The 19,043-nt window shown below is 45.1% G+C and overlaps 1 protein-coding gene across 1 annotated transcript in view; it reads left to right on the top strand.

Moving 5' to 3' along the window:
- The window catches only part of MEGF8 (multiple EGF like domains 8), a 58,728-nt gene that overhangs the window by 2,386 nt on the left and 37,299 nt on the right, over positions 1 to 19,043 (top strand). Inside the window, exons 3-16 of the mRNA XM_060693844.2 lie at positions 724 to 887; positions 2,327 to 2,533; positions 3,651 to 3,831; positions 5,743 to 5,831; positions 6,905 to 7,118; positions 8,260 to 8,440; positions 10,077 to 10,222; positions 11,416 to 11,535; positions 13,068 to 13,234; positions 14,420 to 14,527; positions 15,698 to 15,845; positions 15,953 to 16,116; positions 16,923 to 17,114; positions 18,354 to 18,554. Coding sequence (XP_060549827.2) covers positions 724 to 887; positions 2,327 to 2,533; positions 3,651 to 3,831; positions 5,743 to 5,831; positions 6,905 to 7,118; positions 8,260 to 8,440; positions 10,077 to 10,222; positions 11,416 to 11,535; positions 13,068 to 13,234; positions 14,420 to 14,527; positions 15,698 to 15,845; positions 15,953 to 16,116; positions 16,923 to 17,114; positions 18,354 to 18,554 — 2,282 coding nt within the window. The remainder of the gene's footprint in view (positions 1 to 723; positions 888 to 2,326; positions 2,534 to 3,650; positions 3,832 to 5,742; positions 5,832 to 6,904; positions 7,119 to 8,259; positions 8,441 to 10,076; positions 10,223 to 11,415; positions 11,536 to 13,067; positions 13,235 to 14,419; positions 14,528 to 15,697; positions 15,846 to 15,952; positions 16,117 to 16,922; positions 17,115 to 18,353; positions 18,555 to 19,043) is intronic.

The following is a 19,043-nucleotide window of genomic DNA, read 5'->3' as shown; positions in this document are numbered from 1 at the left end:
GTTAACAAGGTATTAATATAGAAGGGATATGTGTGCTGATTGGGACATTTAAAGTCCTTGCATCCCAGGATGCTTATTAAAACTGCTATGGCAATGCGACTGATATGTTGCTTTTTATTAAGACAATAAGCTCGCTCTTCAGGATAGAAACAATAGCTGAGTAGTTCTAAACTTAACAACCATTCATTTATTGACAGTTACTGCACTGAAAAACATGACTTATGACCATTTTTCACAGAATAGAATAGAATAGAATAGAACAGAACAGAACAGAACAGAACAGAACAGAACAGAACAGAATTCTTGATTGGCGAAGAATGACTGGACACACAAAGAATTTGTCTTCGGTGCGTAAGTTCTCATTGTACATAAAAGCTATAAGTGATAAATCATAGTCATCATAAAAATACATTCATCATAAATCATAAGATACAACACAGTGATAGAATCAACCTAAATCGTATTAGGAAATTAAATAAAACAATATAAATCGTGAAGATACAAGCAGCAAAGTTATAGAGCTATAGGCTTTGTGGCAATCCCTATGGTCATAACTCACCTTCTTTCAGTGCCGCTGTAACTTTGGAATGGTCACTAAATGAAATGTTGTAAGTCAAGTCCCTGTAGTAAGTCCCTGTAGTTCACTCTCTTTAGATTGGCTGCGTTGTACACTGTTGGTACTGGGATCCGATTGCTAAGCTTTTCTTTTCCTGTATGTTTCAGCTCCTAGTAGCAGCTATCGCATCCTCTTGACTTTCATGTTTATGGACACGGAATGCACGTATGACTACCTCTTTATTTATGATGGAGATTCTCCCAGCAGCCCTTTGCTGGCCAGCCTGAGTGGCAGCACTTTGCCCCCTACCATCGAGGCCACTTCGGGCAAGGTACGGTAGCCCCGATGGTGGGAGATTCTTTCTTTAAGGTTCAATCGATTGTTTCTTCCAACCTTTGAACTGAATGGCTGGTGGGGTGGAGTCTGGGCAACTGAATGGAGCTAGCAGAGCGTTTTAATGGCCGGATGCCCTTCCTGATGCCAATGCGGAGTTTTGTTCAGCAGATAGATCCTCATTGTGCCCAGAGAGAGAGAAATATCTCCCTCTACCTAGGATCGAACTCACAGACTCCTGATTGTGAGGCGAGAGCTCCACCTCTAGGCCACAGCACCACTCTCTCTGTTCTCCTATCATTGACACACTTAAATCAAGATGAAGTCATTATGCAAATGACATCTCACTTTGCATGCATGCATTATGCAAATTGCATCATTTGCAAGATGACGTCACGACCTATGTGAGGCCTCCTCCATAGAAGCTCATCTCGGCCAGTTACAGGTAGTCCTCGACGTACGACTACAGTTGAGCCCAGAATTTCCGTTACTAAGTGAGACCATGGTTAAGTGATTTTTGCCCCATTTTATGACCTTTCTTGCCACAGTGACCAGTTTTCACACTTACAAACCATTGCAACATCCCTGCAGTCACCTGATCCAGATTCAATTGCTTGGTGACCGACTCATATTTATGATGGTTGCAGTATCCCCGGGGGGCGAGGATCATGTGATCCCGTTTTTGTGACCTTATGGCAAGGAAAATCAACAAGGAAGCCAATGGACTTAACAACAAAGTTACTAACTTAACTCCCCGCAGTGATTCGCTTAACAACTGTGGCAGGAAAGGTCGCAAAATGGGGAAGAATTCCCTTAACGGTCTCGTTTAGCGACAGGAATCTGGGGCTCAATTGCAGTTGTACCTCAAGGACTCCCTGCCCTGTAAAGCAGTTTAAAAAGACAGACAAGGAAAGGAACACAGCTTGCATTGGCAAATATTTTGCCTTCATTAGTTCGTCTTGACACCAATTTGGGAGTACTTATTCCTGTTGTCCCAGCCCGTCAGCGGCCTGTGCAGCTAGTAGCTGATTCTGACAGCGAGGAGGCTGGTGTGGTGATGTGCCAGCAGCCTGTGCAGCTGGCACTCGAGTCAGACAATGAGGAGGCTGGAGAAGATGTGGTGCCAGAGGCGGGGATTCAGCCAGGGCCTTCAGAACCTCCAGAAGCTCCCTTAAGTGAAGAGGATGAAGAGGAGGAGCCTCTTCTCGATGCATGGGCGCGTAGAGCTGCCAAATGGAGGAGGCTCCTCAGGAGGAGGTCTCCTCGAGAGTAAGGCTTGGGGCTAATTGGCCACTCCCTTAGCCTATTTAAAGAGGAATGCCCACTGAAGCAATTTGCAGGGAACAACTTTGTTCACATACCTTCGTATCTTGTCTTGCTTATCTTATCAGCTTCCTGCAAATTGCTTCTGTAATTTGTAAAATTCCTACTTTGTAGATGCTGTTACACCTCTTCAGTGACGCCAACTACAACCTGCTGGGCTTCAATGCTACTTACTCTGTCTCGCTGTGTCCCATGGGCTGCTTGGGGCATGGCATTTGCGATAACGACGGGCATTGTGCTTGCTTCCAAGGCTGGGGTGGCGAGGATTGCTCGATCCCCGACTGCACCACATACTGCCTGAATCATGGCACCTGTAACCAGGTAAGAGATGGTCCTTTTGTGTCTCGATTGGTCATTGATTAATCCTAGGGCCCGTTCCCATGACATTTCGACAACAGCACAAGAGGTAAAAATATAAAATATGAGATGTAAAATCTACACTAGTATAAACCTAGATTTAGATCGGTGGTGGGTTTCAAAATTTTTTACTACCGGTTCTGTGGGTGTGGCTTGGTGGGTGTGGCTGGAGAAGGATACTGTAAAATCTCCATTCCCTCCCCAATCCAGGGGAAGGTTACTGCAAAATCCCCATTTCCTCCTGATCAGCTGGGACTTGGGAGGCAGAGAATAGATGGGGGCAGGGCCAGTCAGAATTTTTACTACCGGTTCTCTGAACTACACAAAATTTCCGCTACCGGTTCTCCAGAACCTGCTGCTCTGATCTAGATGACAGATACAGATTTTTTGGGGGCTTTGTTGTCCCAACCAGGAATTTGCCTCACTTATGGAGAGCATCTGTGCATCTTTCAAAACCAGTCCAAATTGGGTTCAGCACTGTTCATATTGCACAGGGCTGGTTGAATCCAGGTGGATTTTCTAAGATGCAAAGCAAACTTTGACATGTGTGTGTGTGTGTGTGTTGGGGAGGGATTCTATGTTGTTTGTTCTGTGTGACAATTCCAAAGGTGCTTTTTTTTTTCAAGAGCCCACTGGACTTTCTTGTTTTTCTTTGAAGATGTTTTGCTTTTCCTCCAAGAAGCTTCTTCAGCTCTGACTGGATGGTGGGGAACGGAAGGATTGATATTCCTTGCGGACAGCTGGTCATTTGCATCCTTTTAGAGAGTCATTGAAGCCACTTAGAGGTTTTATCTGTGTCCTCAGGGTCACCTGAGTGGTGCAAGTGGTTCCTGTAGTCTGCAATTTTTCCTCTGCAAATCCGTTCATACTCCCACCCCATTCAAATAATCCCCAAATTGCATAGCTAAAAGTCTATCAACTCTATGTGGAAATGTTGTTTCCACATATTATGTATCTCAATTAGTCAGAATTAGAGAAGTTGCCCCGACCTAATTTGCATTGTGATGAAAGAATGTCCCGTTAGGTTTTCATTTGCCACTAGGGCCATGTCAGTAACTTTTCCTTCTGCTTCCTCCGGTAGGTGTCAAAGCATTGCCAGTGTGAACCGGGATTTGTGGGCCAGGCCTGTGATTTAGCCTTGAGTGACAACCAAGGCGCTGGGAAGTGGTACAACGTCAGCATCCGAGATTCCAATTTCTGGCCCCGAACAGCAGCTGCTGGTGCTTTCCTACCTTCTACTGGGGGACTGTACATTTTTGGAGGTGAGGGGCGTCACTTCTTATTTCTTTTTCTCTGATTTCAGGTGATCCTCGATTTATGACCACAATAGATCCCAAAATCTATGTTTCTAAGCAAGACAGTTAAGTGAGTTTTGCTTGATTTTATGACCTTCCTTGCCACAGGATGTTAAGTGTTCTGTCCCCGTCTCACACACGCACACAAACAGACAGCCAGGGGTTAAATAAAACTGGCAGACAACAAATTCTTTCGATAAGAGGATTGGCAGCAACCCAGTAGCTGCTTGCCAAGAACTTTACTCATAGAGGGAGGGGTTGTTCCTCCGACAGATAAACCCAAACAAGATACACACAGTTCAAGAATTGTCAAATCCAGTCCGTATTAAATCCAAGGCAGATAACGTTGTTTCAAAGATACAATGTGACTCGCTAGTAGTTTGTTTTGTCCGTCACAGAGTCTGAATGGCCACCTCACACCCTTTTATCCCCTGTGGGGTGTGGTCCAGTGACTCAGCTTAATCTCTGGCACGCCTCCTTTTCTGCTGCGTGCGCCTGTCTCTCCGACGCTGGCGTGGATCCAGCCAAGACTTATCTCTGTCACTGTCCGACTGTGAGGAGATACCTGGCTCCTGGCCAATCTCTTCTCCTTCGGGAGACACCTGAGGCATTGCCAGAGAGGAGGGTCCTGGAAAGTGAGGTCTGGCCAACTCCTCTCCTTCATGTTCGGAGCCTTCTCCCTCCGATAAGTCAGCCTCGGGGGTCGGAGTCACAACAGTTAAGTGAATCACCGCAGTCACTAAGTTAGTAACACAGTTGTAAGGAAATCTGGCTTCTCCATTGATTTTGCTTGTCAGAAGGTCTCAAAAGATGTCCGACGTTCTACCACCCCATCGACCCACAGACTACGTGATTGAAATCTTACCAGGGCAATTCATAATCGGACAAATGTGATCTCTTTCATGGGAGGTGGGAAGAACGCTATTCTTTAACTAGGCAGAATCGCGCATGGGAGGGAAAGGTAAAGGTTCCTCCGGACATGCGTACTAGTCCTTCCAGACTCTAGGGGGCGGTGCTCATCTCCGTTTCAAAGCCGAAGAGCCAGCGCTGTCTGAAGACGTCTCGGTGGTCATGTGGCCGGCATGACTAAACACCAAAAGTGCATGGAATGCTGTTCCCTTCCCACCAAAGATGGTCCCTATTTTTCTACTTGCATTTTTGATGTGCTTTCAAACTGCTAGGTTGGCAGAAGCTGGGACAAGTAACGGGAGCTCACCCCATTATGCGGCACTAGGGATTCGAACCGCTGAACTGCCGACCTTTCGATCGACCAGCTCAGCGTCTTAGCCACTGAGCCACTATGTCTCTTATACCACTGCGTCCCTTAAAAAGGTAGAAAAGGTAGAGTTGGTTTAATGTCAACCATCTAACAAACGAGCCCAAGCAAAGTAGACCCAGGAACTTTGAAATCCCAAAAGCAAAACTTTATTGGGTACATTATTTTGGCACTGAAGAATCAAAATCAATGGTACTTTTTCCCCGCGCTTTTAAAATTTTAAAATGCGTGGACTACAATTCTCAAAATTCCCCAGCCAGCAAGGGGAAAAGTGAAAAAGCCTAGCTGACTGGGGAATTCTGGGAATTGAAGTCCACACATCTTAAAAGTTGCCAAAACGGCCACTTTAAGTCAAATGGCAGTAAAAAACATGGGAAGAAGCGTTTCAGAGCATTGAAAAAAAGATTTTCCCTTCATCAACGAGGCTTTCTTCATTGCCACATTGCCACAATTCTTTATTGACCCTCAAAGAGCATTACAGATTCATTTCTGAGATCAGCATACTTCTTGCTTCTTTCATCTTGTCCTGACATAATCTGTTAGTTGAATGCTTTCCCTCCTGTTCCTAAATCTCATGACGTTTCTGCTTTCTTCCCCTTTAGGCTTGGACCTAAACACCGCTATGGGAGACCTTGTCTTCTATAACTTCACCACCAATACTTGGCATCAGAGGGTGCTCAGCCCTTCCCCAGTAAGCGCCTTTCGATTTCCCCTCGTCCTGAAAAAGAGAACCTTGAACATTATGGAGAGGAAGAAGAGGCCCACATTATGTCTGAGATGCTTAGACATCCACCCAAAATATTGTGTGTGAATTTAAAAACTTTGTGCCACCAAGATACCATGCATCTTCCTGATTCTACCGTACATAAAATGAACTCAAGAGGGAAGCGAACATGCTTCTCCTGCCCCATTGTGGTGAAAGTGCTAGTTAGATAGAGCCAGGTTGGTCTATTGGTCAAAGGGATGAGGCTAGAAACCAGATGTCAACTCGCAAAGCATCTCTGGCCTGCTCTCGAGTTGCCATAAGCAAGTGGGGATGGGAAACCTACAAAAACAGCATGACAGCCAAAGACAGATGCACATTCCAGACTTATCTCTCTCAAGGCTGTATCTCAGGGTTACCCACAGCGGCAGCAGGGGAGTGATCTCTACAAGCCACAAAATTGCTCCGTTGGTGAAAGTGATTGATAACACACCCTGGGGGAAGGGGAGAAACAGAGTCATGATTGGGATGTAAGTTACATAGAGTCAGAGCTGGCTTCACTTGGGAACGAGCTGACATGAAACTCCTAATAAATAACTGGATTTCTTTTGAAGCTTGGCTCAAGGCTCATGATTTAATTAGGGCATCTAATTAAACCCTGACAACAGAAGCCTATGACTTCTAGTCGTGTCTGGGTGACTTGGGGCAAATCATCAGGAGAAGGTGAATTTTAATTTTGCCTTAGCCATGAAAGGTGATTGGGTACTTTGGGCCAATCACCAGGAGAGGGTGAGTTCTAGTCCATTGTTAGGCATGAAAGCAGGCTGAGCCAGTCACTAGGAGCCTGTGAATTCCAGTCCCGCGTTATGAAAGTTAGCTGGGTGATTTTTGGCTGATCACATTCATCACAACCCACTTCACAGGGTTATTGTTATGGAAAAAATAGGGGGAGGTAGGTGTATGGAGTATGTTTGCTGCCTCAGTAACAATAATTAAGGTGGGATTTTTTAAAAAAAATCTAAAAATAAATAGTGATCTCCTTTCCATCTTTTCATTTCTAGACTGCTCGTCACTCCCACACAGCCGTGGCCTGGGAGGGCTCCCTCATTCTATTTGGTGGAGAGCTGGCCACTGGGTTTCTGGCCAATGATGTCTGGATGTATCTGCCCCGGGAAGGCTATTGGCAAGAGCTAGTGCCCCTCAACACAACGATTCCTCCTGAGTTGGCCGGCCACGCATCTGCGGTGGTCGATGAATGGCTGTATGTATTTGGAGGTGAGTTGAAGAGGTAGCTGTTTGGTTCAGGTGGCAAAGGGTCCCTCTTCCAGGGGAAATGCCCCATCATAGCAATAGCAATAGCACTTAGACTTATATACCCCTTCACAATGCTTTACCTCCCTCTCTAAGTGGTTTACAGATTCAGCATATTGCCCCCCCCCCCCAAACAAATTATGTCCTCATTTTACTGACCTTGGAAGGATGGAAGGCTGAGTCAACCTTGAGCCAGTGAGAATTGAATTCCAGGCTGTGGACAGAATTAGTCTGCAATACTGAATTTCAGATGGATGAATAGATAGATGATAGATGATAGATAGATAGATAGATAGATAGATAGATAGATAGATAGATGATAGATTAGATAGATAATAGATAGATGATAGATAGATAGATAGATAGATAGATAGATAGATAGATAGATGATAGATAGATAATAGATAATAGATAGATAGATAGATAATAGATGATAGATAGATAGATAATAGATAGTAGATAGATAGAGAGATAGATAATAGATAGATAGATGGATGATAGATTAGATAGACAATAGATGATAGATAGATAGATAGATAGATAGATCGATAGATAGATAGATAATAGATAGATAGATAATAGATGATAGATAGATAGATAGATAATAGATGATAGATAGATAGATAGATAGATAGATAGATAGATAGATAGATAGATAGATAGATAATGGATGGATGGATGGATAGATGATAGATATAGATATAAAGTTGATAGATTAAATAGATGGATGGATGAATGGATAGATATAGATATAAAGATGATAGATAGATAGATAGATAGATAGATAGATAGATAGATAGACAGATAGATAGATAGATAGATGATAGAAAGATGATAGGTTAGAAAGATAGACTAGACAGACAGACATAGAGAGAGAGACAGGGACAGAAAGAGAGAGAGAGAGAGAGAGAGACATAGATAGATAGGAATAGTATTTAGACTTATATATCGCTTCACAGTGCTTTACAGCCCTCTCTAAGCGGTTTACTGAGTCAGCCTATTTCCCCCCAACAATCTGGGTCTTCATTTGACCGACCTCGGAAGGATGGAAGGCAGAGTCAACCTTGGAGGATTCAGCCTCACACCTTCTAATCCATTCCTGCAGGACGCACCGGGGTGGATGTCTTCTCCTCCCACATGTACCGCTTCCACCTGAAACGATGGACCTGGGAGCTGGTGATTCCTTCAGGAGGGAAGGCGCCTGCAGCAGCCGGTCATTCCATGGTCTTCCACCCTGCTTCCCGTACCCTCTTGGTTTACGGTGGGCACAGGCCCTCCACCGCTCGGTAGGTGGGCAGTTGTGGAACCCCCTCCCCCCGCCCTCCAAAGGTACAGTGGTATCTCGGTACTCGTCTGCGATGCGTTCCAGTAGGTAGGACGAGTACTAAAAACAAGTACTGAGCAAACTCTGGGACTTACGACATGACCCTTTATTTTGGCCTTAAGGAGTAGCAAGTCACGATGCCAGCAAGTTCTACCTTGCACGCCAACTACAATCAGAATAGAGCTGGAAGGGACCTTGGAGGTCATCTAGGCCAACCCCCTGCTCAAGCAGGAGACCCTATACCAGTGTTTCTCAACCTTGGAAACTTGAAGATGGGTGGACTTCAACTCCCAGAAACCCCCAGCCAGCGCTGCTGGCTGGGGGATTCTGGGAGTTGAAGTCCACCCATCTTCAAGCTACCAAGGTTGAGAAACACTGCCCTATACCATTTGAGACAAGTGGCTATCCAAGACAAGCTGTTCCACTGGTTCATTGTTCTCACTGTTAGGAAGTTTCTCCTTAATTCCAGGTTGCTTCTCTCTTTGATTTGTTTCAATCCATTGTTGTTGTTGTTTTCTTGCCTTCTGGTGCTTTGGAAAATAAGTTGTCTCCTCCTTCTATGTGGGTCTGTCCTTCAAATATTGGAAGGCTGCCATCATGTCCCCCCTAGTTCTTCTTTTCTCTAGATCAGCCATACACAGTTCATGTAACCGTTCTTCATATACTTTACTCTCCAGGCCTTTGATCATCTTAGCTGATCTTCTCTACACTCTTTCCAAAGTCTCAGCATCTTTTTTGTAACGGGGTGACCAAAACTGAATGCAGTATTCCAGGTGTGGCCTTAACTAAGGTTGTATAAAGCGGTAGGAATACTTCATGAGATTTTGATTCTGTGCTTCTGTTTATACAACCAAGGATTGTATTCTTTGGCTGCCCCCGCACACTGTTAGCTCATATTTAAGTGATTGTCCACTAAGACTCCAAGGTCCCTCTCACAGTTACTGTTTTTGAGCCAGGTCTTGCCTATTCTGTACTGGTGTCAACTCGCAATGCATCCCTGGCCTGTTCTCGAGTTGGCATAGGCAAGGGGGATGGGAAAACGGTGGAGCAGCACGGCAGCCAAAAACAAAAGCACATTCCAGACATCTCTTTCTCAAGGCTGTCTCCCAAGGTTACCCACAGCGGCTGGAGGGGAGTGATCTCTACAACCCGCGAAATTGCTTCTTTGGCGAATGTGACTGATGACATACCATGGGTGGGAGGTGGGAAACAGGGTCAAGTCTCGGCTGTAAATTACGTGGGGTCAGAGTTGGCTTCACTTGGAACTTGCCGACAGAAATAACTCGAGTTGTTTTGAAGCTTGGCTCGAGCCTCATGATTTAATTAGGGCATCCCTCCGAACCCTGCCAGCTGGTACCTTTCCCAGGAGAAAAGCAACCTGGAATTAAGGAGAAACCTCCTTACAGTGAGAACAATTAACCTTTGTTACAAGTACAAATTAGGCGATGAGTACTGAGAGAAGATTTCCTTTGCTTCAAAACGTGTCGAGTACCGAATTCGATGAGTTTTGAAGCAATAAAATCCCGAGATGTGACTGTTGTGGGACCCAGGAGAGATTGCGAAAGGAAGGACCGACTCGACTTCTCCCATCACTGCAGGTTCAGCGTGCGAGTGAACACCACCGACCTCTTCCACGTGGACCTGCGTTATTGGAGTACGTTGCGGGCCAAAGATTCACACCGGGGCCCTCGAGAAAGGGCCTTCCACTCCGCCACCGTCATTGGCAACTACATGGTGGTGTATGGTGAGTGTGCAACAATGCTACTCAAACGAACTGGGGAAGTGAGAATTCTTGAAATTCTTATTACCGGTACAGATAGTCCTCGATTTACCTCTTGGGAAAAAAAAAAGGACTTACGACTGTTTTTCACACTTACGACCGTTGCAGCATTCCCACAGTCACATGATCAAAGCTCAAGACGCTTGGCAACTGACTCCTATTTATGACGATTGCAGTGACCCCGGGGTCACGTGATCCCCTTTTTGCAACCTTCTGACGAGCAAAGTTAACGGGGAACCCGGATTCACTTAACAATCGGCTTGCTAACGATGGCAGTGATTCACTTAACAACGGTGGCAAGAAAGGTCATAAAATGAGGCAAAACTCTCACTTCACAAATTTCTCATTTAGCAACATACATTTTGGTCTCAATTGTGGTCAGATGTTGAGAACTATCTGTAATATGGTTAATATCTATACCGTAAATTATTTATAAATAATTTTTTATAAAGGCCTTGGGCCAGTCACTTTCTCTCAGCCCAATCCCCCCCACAGGATTGTTGTTGAGGAGAAAATAGGAGGAAGAAAGAGTATTAGATATGTTTGCTGTCTTGAGTTACAGTGTTTATAAAAAATAAAGACAGGCTAAAATTAAATCTGGTGAACTTTTCCCAAGGGAGAAAAATGAGAATTAGTACTTTAGAAACTATCAGTGTTTATCCTTTCTGTGCTTCCATCTAGGAGTTACTTTCAGTATGAATAGTGGCAAGAAGCAGGGTGGATTTGATTTAAATCAAGTCGATTTAAATCACGATTTAAATCGTGATTTAAATCCCTAGTAAAAAGGCTTGATGTAAATCAACTCAATTTAAATCATCATTTTTAAAGAGCAACTGTCATTTCTGTCCCACAGCGGCTCCTCCTCGGACCTGCTGTTGACTCACCGACAGCCCCAATTTTTTTTTTTTATTTGATTTATATTTTTTTAAAATCCAATTTTTTTTTATTAAAAAAAAAAATCATTGATTTTTATCCACCCTGGCAAGAAGGGTGGTAAAATAGGCAAACGTCTAAGCAACAGAAATTTGGGCTCAATTGTCATAAGTCGAGGACTACCTGAACTAAGAAGAATTAAAAATGTGAAAGAAGTGTTTGGGTCGATTTTCTTCTACCTTTTCTACCCTCCTTGTGCTTCCTCTGCTTTACCTCTCTTCCAGGGGGCAACGTTCACATCCATTACCACGAAGAGAAATGTTACGAGGACGAAATCTTTTTCTACCACTTGGGCTGTCACCAGTGGGTCTCGAGTCACGAACTGTCACCTCTCATCACTCAAGGTAAGGGGGTGTCCTGCTCCCCACATGTTTTTGTGACAAAACATGGGACAAAACATTCTTCCGTGGCAGAAGCCACGAAAGAAGATAAATGAAATTCATTTATCGAATCAATAAATGTCAGGGTTCTAAGCAACACCCCCAACGAGAAAAGACTCCGAGGCTTGAAGTTCCTCAAAGTTCCATTTTATTAGCTTTGAGGAGAAAGATTGCTGTACAATAAAAAAAAAAAAGATGGAAGTGGAAGAAAGGCAGCTCTGAACAAACAAATATAAATATATTAAGAAAAAGAATGAATTGTTTAAGAATAAAAGAGGACAAATATGTATAAATAGTAAAGTTAGAATTTAGGGATACATGAAGAAGATGTTTATGTATGCAAGTACAGAAATACTGAGGTATATTCAAAAAAAGGAAAGGGGAAGACAATATTGACAAAAATTCTAATTGAGTAAAATGTATTTGAATTTGACTAATTGTCTAAGATAATAAACGACCAACACTCTGTTCAAAAAAAAAAAGAAAGAAAGATGTGGGTGAAGATGGGAGAGAAGAAAAGAAAAAAACCAATAAAACTTTTTCTTTTAAAGTTCCGTTTTATTAGTGATGTCATATTGGTATCAAGGTTCGAAGTCGTCTCAAAATAAATCGCTTTTCAGCCAAGTTCTTTATGAAAACCCATTCATTTATTAGCACGACATTCTGTTCCAAAACTCATTGCAGCCAGCAATGAGTTCCTGCTCCAAAACCCTTCCCTTCCTGGCTTGCCCTCCTGTTCTGATTGGCCATCTTTCAAGTCATTCTACTCCTATCTACTAACTAAGCTCACGGGAATTCCCCCCCCTCCCATCTCATCTCCTAGGGAATAATCTCTCCAGGGAATTAACTGGGTGAAGTGTCAAACGGTCTCTTGCCAGATGCTCCCCCTTCTTCTCTATGTCAGCCCTGAACGAAGTGCAGCTTGAGAGGCTGACATCTGGCACATCTGGGAAAAGCTGAATCTGAAAGCTTCCAAGTTCTCCCCACCCACAGGAAAGTCCAAGCCGCTGCCCAGCACCCACAGGTTCATCACATGGTCCAATCCAAGCACCGTCCCAAATGGAGATGCCTCCCAGCCACACCCCCCCCCCCAGGTGCAGGGCAAGATGTCCTTGACTCTCTGAGAAAGGAATGTTATTATGACTACATATCACCCTTGCTCCATACAATCCCCCCTCCCAGTTTCCCACAGCAGTCAATGTGGCAGGCCTGAAGATCCAATGCAAAAGATGGCTTCCAGGCCCGACATAAATACATAGAGCCGTCCAGAGTCTTTTGCTGAGATGGGCGCGGCTAGAGAAATTGAATAAACAAACTTCCAGTGCTCAGTTTATTTCCATTAATTCTTTTAATTGTTTTTTTGGGAAGAGTTTGGAAATTGCCTTGACTTCACTCTCTACAAATACGGCTGCGCGAAAAAGCACTCAGTGTAAATTTTGTCTTGGAAAACTCATAGGGCGGAAGTGCAGACTGATTTGTATGCGTCTCTCCCTCAGAGCACGAACCAAAGACTTCAGCCCAGGCGCGTGGCCGGTATTCCCACGTGGCCACCGTGATGAATGGAAATGTGCTCCTTGTGGCGGGAGGCTACAGCGGGGTGCCACGGGGTGATCTGCTGGCGTACAAAGTGCCCACGTTCGTCTTTCAGGTGCCGTCTCAGATGGTAAGTTGGCTCTCCCATCTTTGGGGTTGTGGTTTGGGGGTGCCAGCCACAGCCTCGAGGCCACGCTCTCCCGATCCCCAGAGAGCCAGTTGGGTCTAGTAATTAAGGCTTGGTGGGTGTGACATGGCTTGGTAGGTGTGGCTTAGTGGGCATGGCGGGGGAAGGATACTGTAAAATCTCCATTCCCACCCCACTACAGGAGACGGTTACTGCAAAATCCCCATTTCCTCCCAATCAGCTGGGACTCGGGAGGCAGAGAATAGATGGGGGCGGGGCCAGTCAGAATTTTTACTACCGGTTCTCCGAACTACTCAAAATTTCCGCTACCGGTTCTCCAGAACTGGTCAGAACCTGCTGAAACCCACCTCTGCTGCAGATGTATTTGAAAACAGGCTAGAAATACGTGGGTTAAGGGGGGGGGTGTCCCGGGGAAGTTCTCATTGGTGGCACATTGTGTTCTCTTGAAGAATGGGCAACTGCACAACTCTAGTGAGGTTGTTCATACGACACTCTAGCACAAAGGTGGGGAACAACGACAAAATAGCTTGTCATGCTGGCTCAGGAATTCTGGGAGTTGAAGTCTACAGGTCATAAAGGGGTCATCGTTCCCCAGCCCTGCTCTAGCAGGATGTCCAGGCTGCCAAAATTACCGTATTTTTCGGAATATAAGACGCACCTGACTATAAGACGCACCTACCTTTTTTGGTGAGGAAAACAAGAAAAAGAAATCTGCCTCTGCCTCCCAGCAATTTTGCCTCGTTGCAGCAAACAGCCTCCTTTACTTTCATTTTCGTTTTCAGCGTAGCTTGATTAGCACAAGAAAAAAAAAAAAATCTGCTCCCAGAAATTTATATCCTCGCAGCAAGCAGCAGAGGCCCCAGCAAAACAGCTGAGAGCAAAACAGCTGAGAGTCGGGAGGCCGATCCAATCAACTTGTGCTAATGAGGTTGTGCTGAAGCAGAAAAGAGCTGTTTCTTCTTGCTGTTTGCTACAAGGAGGTATAAACTGCTGGGAGGCAGAGGCCAAAGGGTGGGGGCCAGTGGGTGGGCGGGGCTACATTCAGTGTATAAGACGCACCCAAATTTTCATCCCCTTTTGGTGGGAGGAAAAGGTGCGTCTTATACTCCAAAAATTATGGTAATAGGATTTTGTCACTAACCAATTTTTCTTCTCTCCTGGCCCCAGTACCATCTGGATTACTGCTCCATTTACACAGAAAAAAACACATGTGCCAAGGACCCAGAATGTGCCTGGTGCTCCCGAGGATGCCAGAGCACTCAGCCACGCAACCTTGTGAGTAGCCTGGAAATGCCCAAAATGCAAATTGCAGCGAATGACGTCAGCTTGGTATAAATTTAGCTGCTGATTCTGAAGTACAGGTAGTTCTCGACTTATGACCAAAATCGCGACCGGATTTTTCCATTGCTAAACATATCAGCGGTTAACAATTTTTACAACTTAAGCAAATCACTTTAGTTGTTAAGTGAATCATGCGGTCGTTAACCGAATCTGGCTACCCCCTCCAATTGACTTTGCTTATCAGAAACTGGTTGGGAAAATCGCAAATCGCAATCACCAGACCTAGGGCTGCTACCACTGTCATAAATATATATGCCAGTTGCCAAGTACCTAAATTTTGATCATGTGATTTTTGGAGACGCTGCAACAGTCATAAAGTAAGTCCTGTTTTTTTTCTGTGCCATTGTAACTTCAAATGGTTGCTAAATAAAATATTGTAAGTGGAGGACTACCTGTATAGAAACCAAGTGGATGGATGGATGGAGGGAAGGGAAGGAAGGAAAGAACGGAAAGAAGGAATGGAAGGAAGGACGGAAGGAAGGGTGGGTGGAAAAAAGGAAGGAAAGAATAGAATAGAGAGCCTTGGTAGTACAGTGGTTTAATGCACCCTGTTATTAACACAGCTGCCTGCAATTTCTGCAGGTTCAAATCTTACCAGGCTCAAGGTTGACTCAGCCTTCCATCCTTTCTAAGGTGGGTTAAATGAGGACCCAGTTTGTGGGGGCAATAAGCTGACTTTGTATAAAATATACAAAAGGATGAAGGCTATTGCTTAACGCACTGTAAACCGCCCTGAGTCTCCGGAGAAGGGCGGCATATAAATCAAATTAAAAAAAAAATAAAAAAAAATAGAAGGAAGGAAGGAATGGAAAGGTGGGTGGATGGATGGATGGATGGATGGATGGATGGAAGGAAGGAAGGAAGGAAGGAAGGAAGGAAGGAAGGAAGGAAGGGTGGATGGATGCATGGATGGATGGATGAAGGTCAGACCAGTGAATGAAGGTCAAAATCAAGTCAAGGATTATTTGCATTTATCCCAAGGCGAAATGAGTACAATCTTATGGTTGGACCGAAAGGCATATAATTTCTGATATTTTATCCACCATATTTAGCTGCTCGCTTTCCTGACTGATGTTCTTTCTCCCAACCCCGTTCCTTCTTTAGTGCCCCAACAGTGGCTGTTTGGGCCTGGCCCGCCTCTTAGTCGACTGCCAATCATGCCTCGCCTTTGGTGACATCAACGGTTCTCTGCCGCGAGCTTCAGGACCCTTCGGCTGGTGTGTGCAAAACGAGACTTGCATGCCCATCTCAGGTAACCGGACAGATTGGGGGCTTCCGTGATCAACTTGAGGCCGTCATCTTGATGTGAGCTCCAGATGCTTCTGGGTTTTGCTAACCACCTTCTTTTCCCTTCCCCAGAACAGGGCAGATGCCAAGTGGGGAAGATTTCAGGAACCTACGGCTGGTGGGGGCCGCAGTCCTTCTTTATCACCTCCTTGGCTCAATGTCAGCGTGAAGATTTCTTGCCTGGCCTTCATCTGATTACCTACCAGCAGCCGCGCAATGACTCCCAGCCGGACAAGGTAAAGGCCTGAGACATGACTCCAATGTATTCCTTGTCATGTCGATGCCATCTCAAAATAAATGAACTTCCAAACTGCCGATCTTTAAGGAAATTTTCTCTTTGTTCGAGCACAGCAATCTGATCCTGACTCTTTTCGTGGTCAGTACTGACCTTTGCCCCCCAATCCCTCCCTTTCCGATCCCCAGTTCTCTGCTTCTCATTGGCTATCTTCCAAGTCACTTTCCTGATTCCTTTCTTCGTCAGGTCACAGGAATGTCTCCCCCCTCCCCATCTCCGAGGAGACAGAATCTTCAGAGGGATTTAGCAGGCAAAAGTTCAGGCTTCTCCTCCCTTTATTTATATGTCAGTTCTGAAACGCTGACATCCCTCTGATGTGGGGGAAGGCATAGTAGCGTTTTTTATTTAACAACTATGAAATAAATTGAAATAAATTACAATAAAAAATCCTCCCCCCCCCCCATCCAAAGCTTCCAAAGTAGACACTACAAGACTTTAGGTCAAACCCTTTATTTATGTAGCGTACAGAATAACATACTTTTTTTTTTGGATCTTTTAATGACCCTGTAATCCCTTGCATTGGGGCGGAGTCAGGGAACTGAACGGAGTTGAGTGTTTACTGGCCAGATGCCTTTCCAGTCACCAATGCGGAGTTTTGTTCAGCAGATATATTCTCATTGTGCCCGGAGAAATATCTGCCGCTACCTAGGATCGAACTCACAGCCTCCTGATTGTGAGGCAAGAGCTCCACCTCTAGGCCACTGCGGTATATAAGTCTATAAGTGCTATGGCTATTGCGTATCATAGGTCTCCATCGTCCGAAGCACCACTATTACCCTGAATCCCAGCACAGAGATGGACGTCTCGCTAGTCTACAAGGGATTCATTCACCCCCTGGTGAGCAGCTCTGGACCTGCGGAAGACATCTCCATTTGGGCACGCATCCAGCGCCTCTTCGTGGTTGCGAAATTAGGCCGAGCCCCGGGCGCATCGGAGCTGGTAAGGACGTGTCTCCTTGCTTTCCGTTGTTGGAAGCGAGTTTTCTCCTTAAACTTGGAAATGTGTAGCAATGGAGGGAATTACAGAAAAGGGTGACTTTGCATGCAAACATCTCCGCCAAAGAGTCACACTGCAGCTGCAGGCCTGTTTTGGTTTGGAAGAGAATCAAATCTTTTGTTTGTGATCATCACGGATCAAGTCAGTTGACTGTGAATTTGCTGGCTGAATTAGATTAGATTCTTCTTAATCCTGCCAATTATTAGTGATTCAAGGTGGTAAATGTTATTAATACTCCTTCCTCCTGTCCCTACAATAACCCTTTGAGGTGGATTGACCCAAACTCATCCACCTGGATTTCATGCCTAAGGAGGGACTAGAACTTACAGTCTCCTGGTGATTAGCCCAAAGTCACCCAGCTGGCTTTCATGTTTGAGGCAGGACTAGAACTCACAGTCTCCTGGTGATTAGCCCAAAGTCACCCAGCCAGCTTTCATGCCTAAAACAGGACTAGAACTCACAGTTCCTGGTGATTAGCCCAAAGTCACCCAGCTGGCTTTCATGTTTGAGGCAGGACTAGAACTCACAGTCTCCTGGTGATTAGCCCAAAATCACCCAGCCAGCTTTCATGCCTAAGGCAGGACTAGAACTCACAGTGTCCTGGTGATTAGCCCAAAGTCACCCAGCTGGCTTTCATGTTTGAGGCAGGACTAGAACTCACAGTCTCCTGGTGATTAGCCCAAAGTCACCCAGCCAGCTTTCATGCCTAAAACAGGACTAGAACTCACAGTTCCTGGTGATTAGCCCAAAGTCACCCAGCTGGCTTTCATGTTTGAGGCAGGACTAGAACTCACAGTCTCCTGGTGATTAGCCCAAAATCACCCAGCCAGCTTTCATGCCTAAAACAGGACTAGAACTCACAGTGTCCTGGTGATTAGCCCAAAGTCACCCAGCTGGCTTTCATGTTTGAGGCAGGACTAGAACTCACAGTCTCCTGGTGATTAGCCCAAAGTCACCCAGCTGGCTTTCATGTTTGAGGCAGGACTAGAACTCACAGTCTCCTGGTGATTAGCCCAAAATTACCCAGCCAGCTTTCATGCCTAAAACAGGACTAGAACTCACAGTCTCCTGGTGATTAGCCCAAAGTCACCCAGCCGGCTTTCATGCCTAAAACAGGACTAGAACTCACTGTCTTCGTGCCTCAGTCTTTTGTCTGCTTATCCTGGGTTGCCTTCTCTGCAGGAGAAGGTGGGCAGCTGGGCAGTGCAACAGGAAAAAGAGAAACGGTTACTCCAGCGGCCTGGAGCTGAACGCCTTTTTCCCAGCACAGAAAGAGGGAATAAGTACGCCGTGCTGGTTGAAGGCCACCTGAATAACTCTGGCAACGGACAAACCAGCGAATTGACTCTCACCTGGGATCGCACAGGCGTGCCAGGAGGCAGCGTGAGTATCTCGGCCTCGGCGGGGTATGAGCCCTTATGAGACACATCAGGAAACTCCCTTCACAAAAAGACTATATTTATTTGATTTATATCGCCGCCCACCTCACATACATGACTCTGAGTGGCTTAAAATAAAATAGATAAATAAAATACATAATATAAAATACATAATATATAATTAAAAACCTATAGTAGTCAAGCATCACTGAAGGTCACACCTAGGCCTGAGTACAAAACTGTGTTTTTAGGGCCTTGCAAAAAGCCAGCAGAGTGGGGGCTCACCTAATCTAGAACGATGTTCCGTGGGGTGGGTGCCCTGGCAGGAAAGTTCCTCCTCCTGATGACATCAGTTTTGTTGAAATGGACTCTAGTAACAGAATCTTGCAAGTCTCTGGGTTTCTCTCTCTCTCTCTTCTTTCCCGTTGAGTTAGAGAGGGCTCTCTTCCTGATACTTAAAGGCTAATGGGAATTTGTCTTTATTGGTATCAAA

The sequence above is a fragment of the Pantherophis guttatus genome, chromosome 10 (genome assembly GCF_059756535.1).
Source record: "Pantherophis guttatus breed Tessera chromosome 10, ASM5975653v1, whole genome shotgun sequence".
NCBI classification, from domain to species: Eukaryota; Metazoa; Chordata; class Lepidosauria; order Squamata; family Colubridae; genus Pantherophis; species Pantherophis guttatus.
This window is presented reverse-complemented; position numbering and strand designations above follow the sequence as displayed.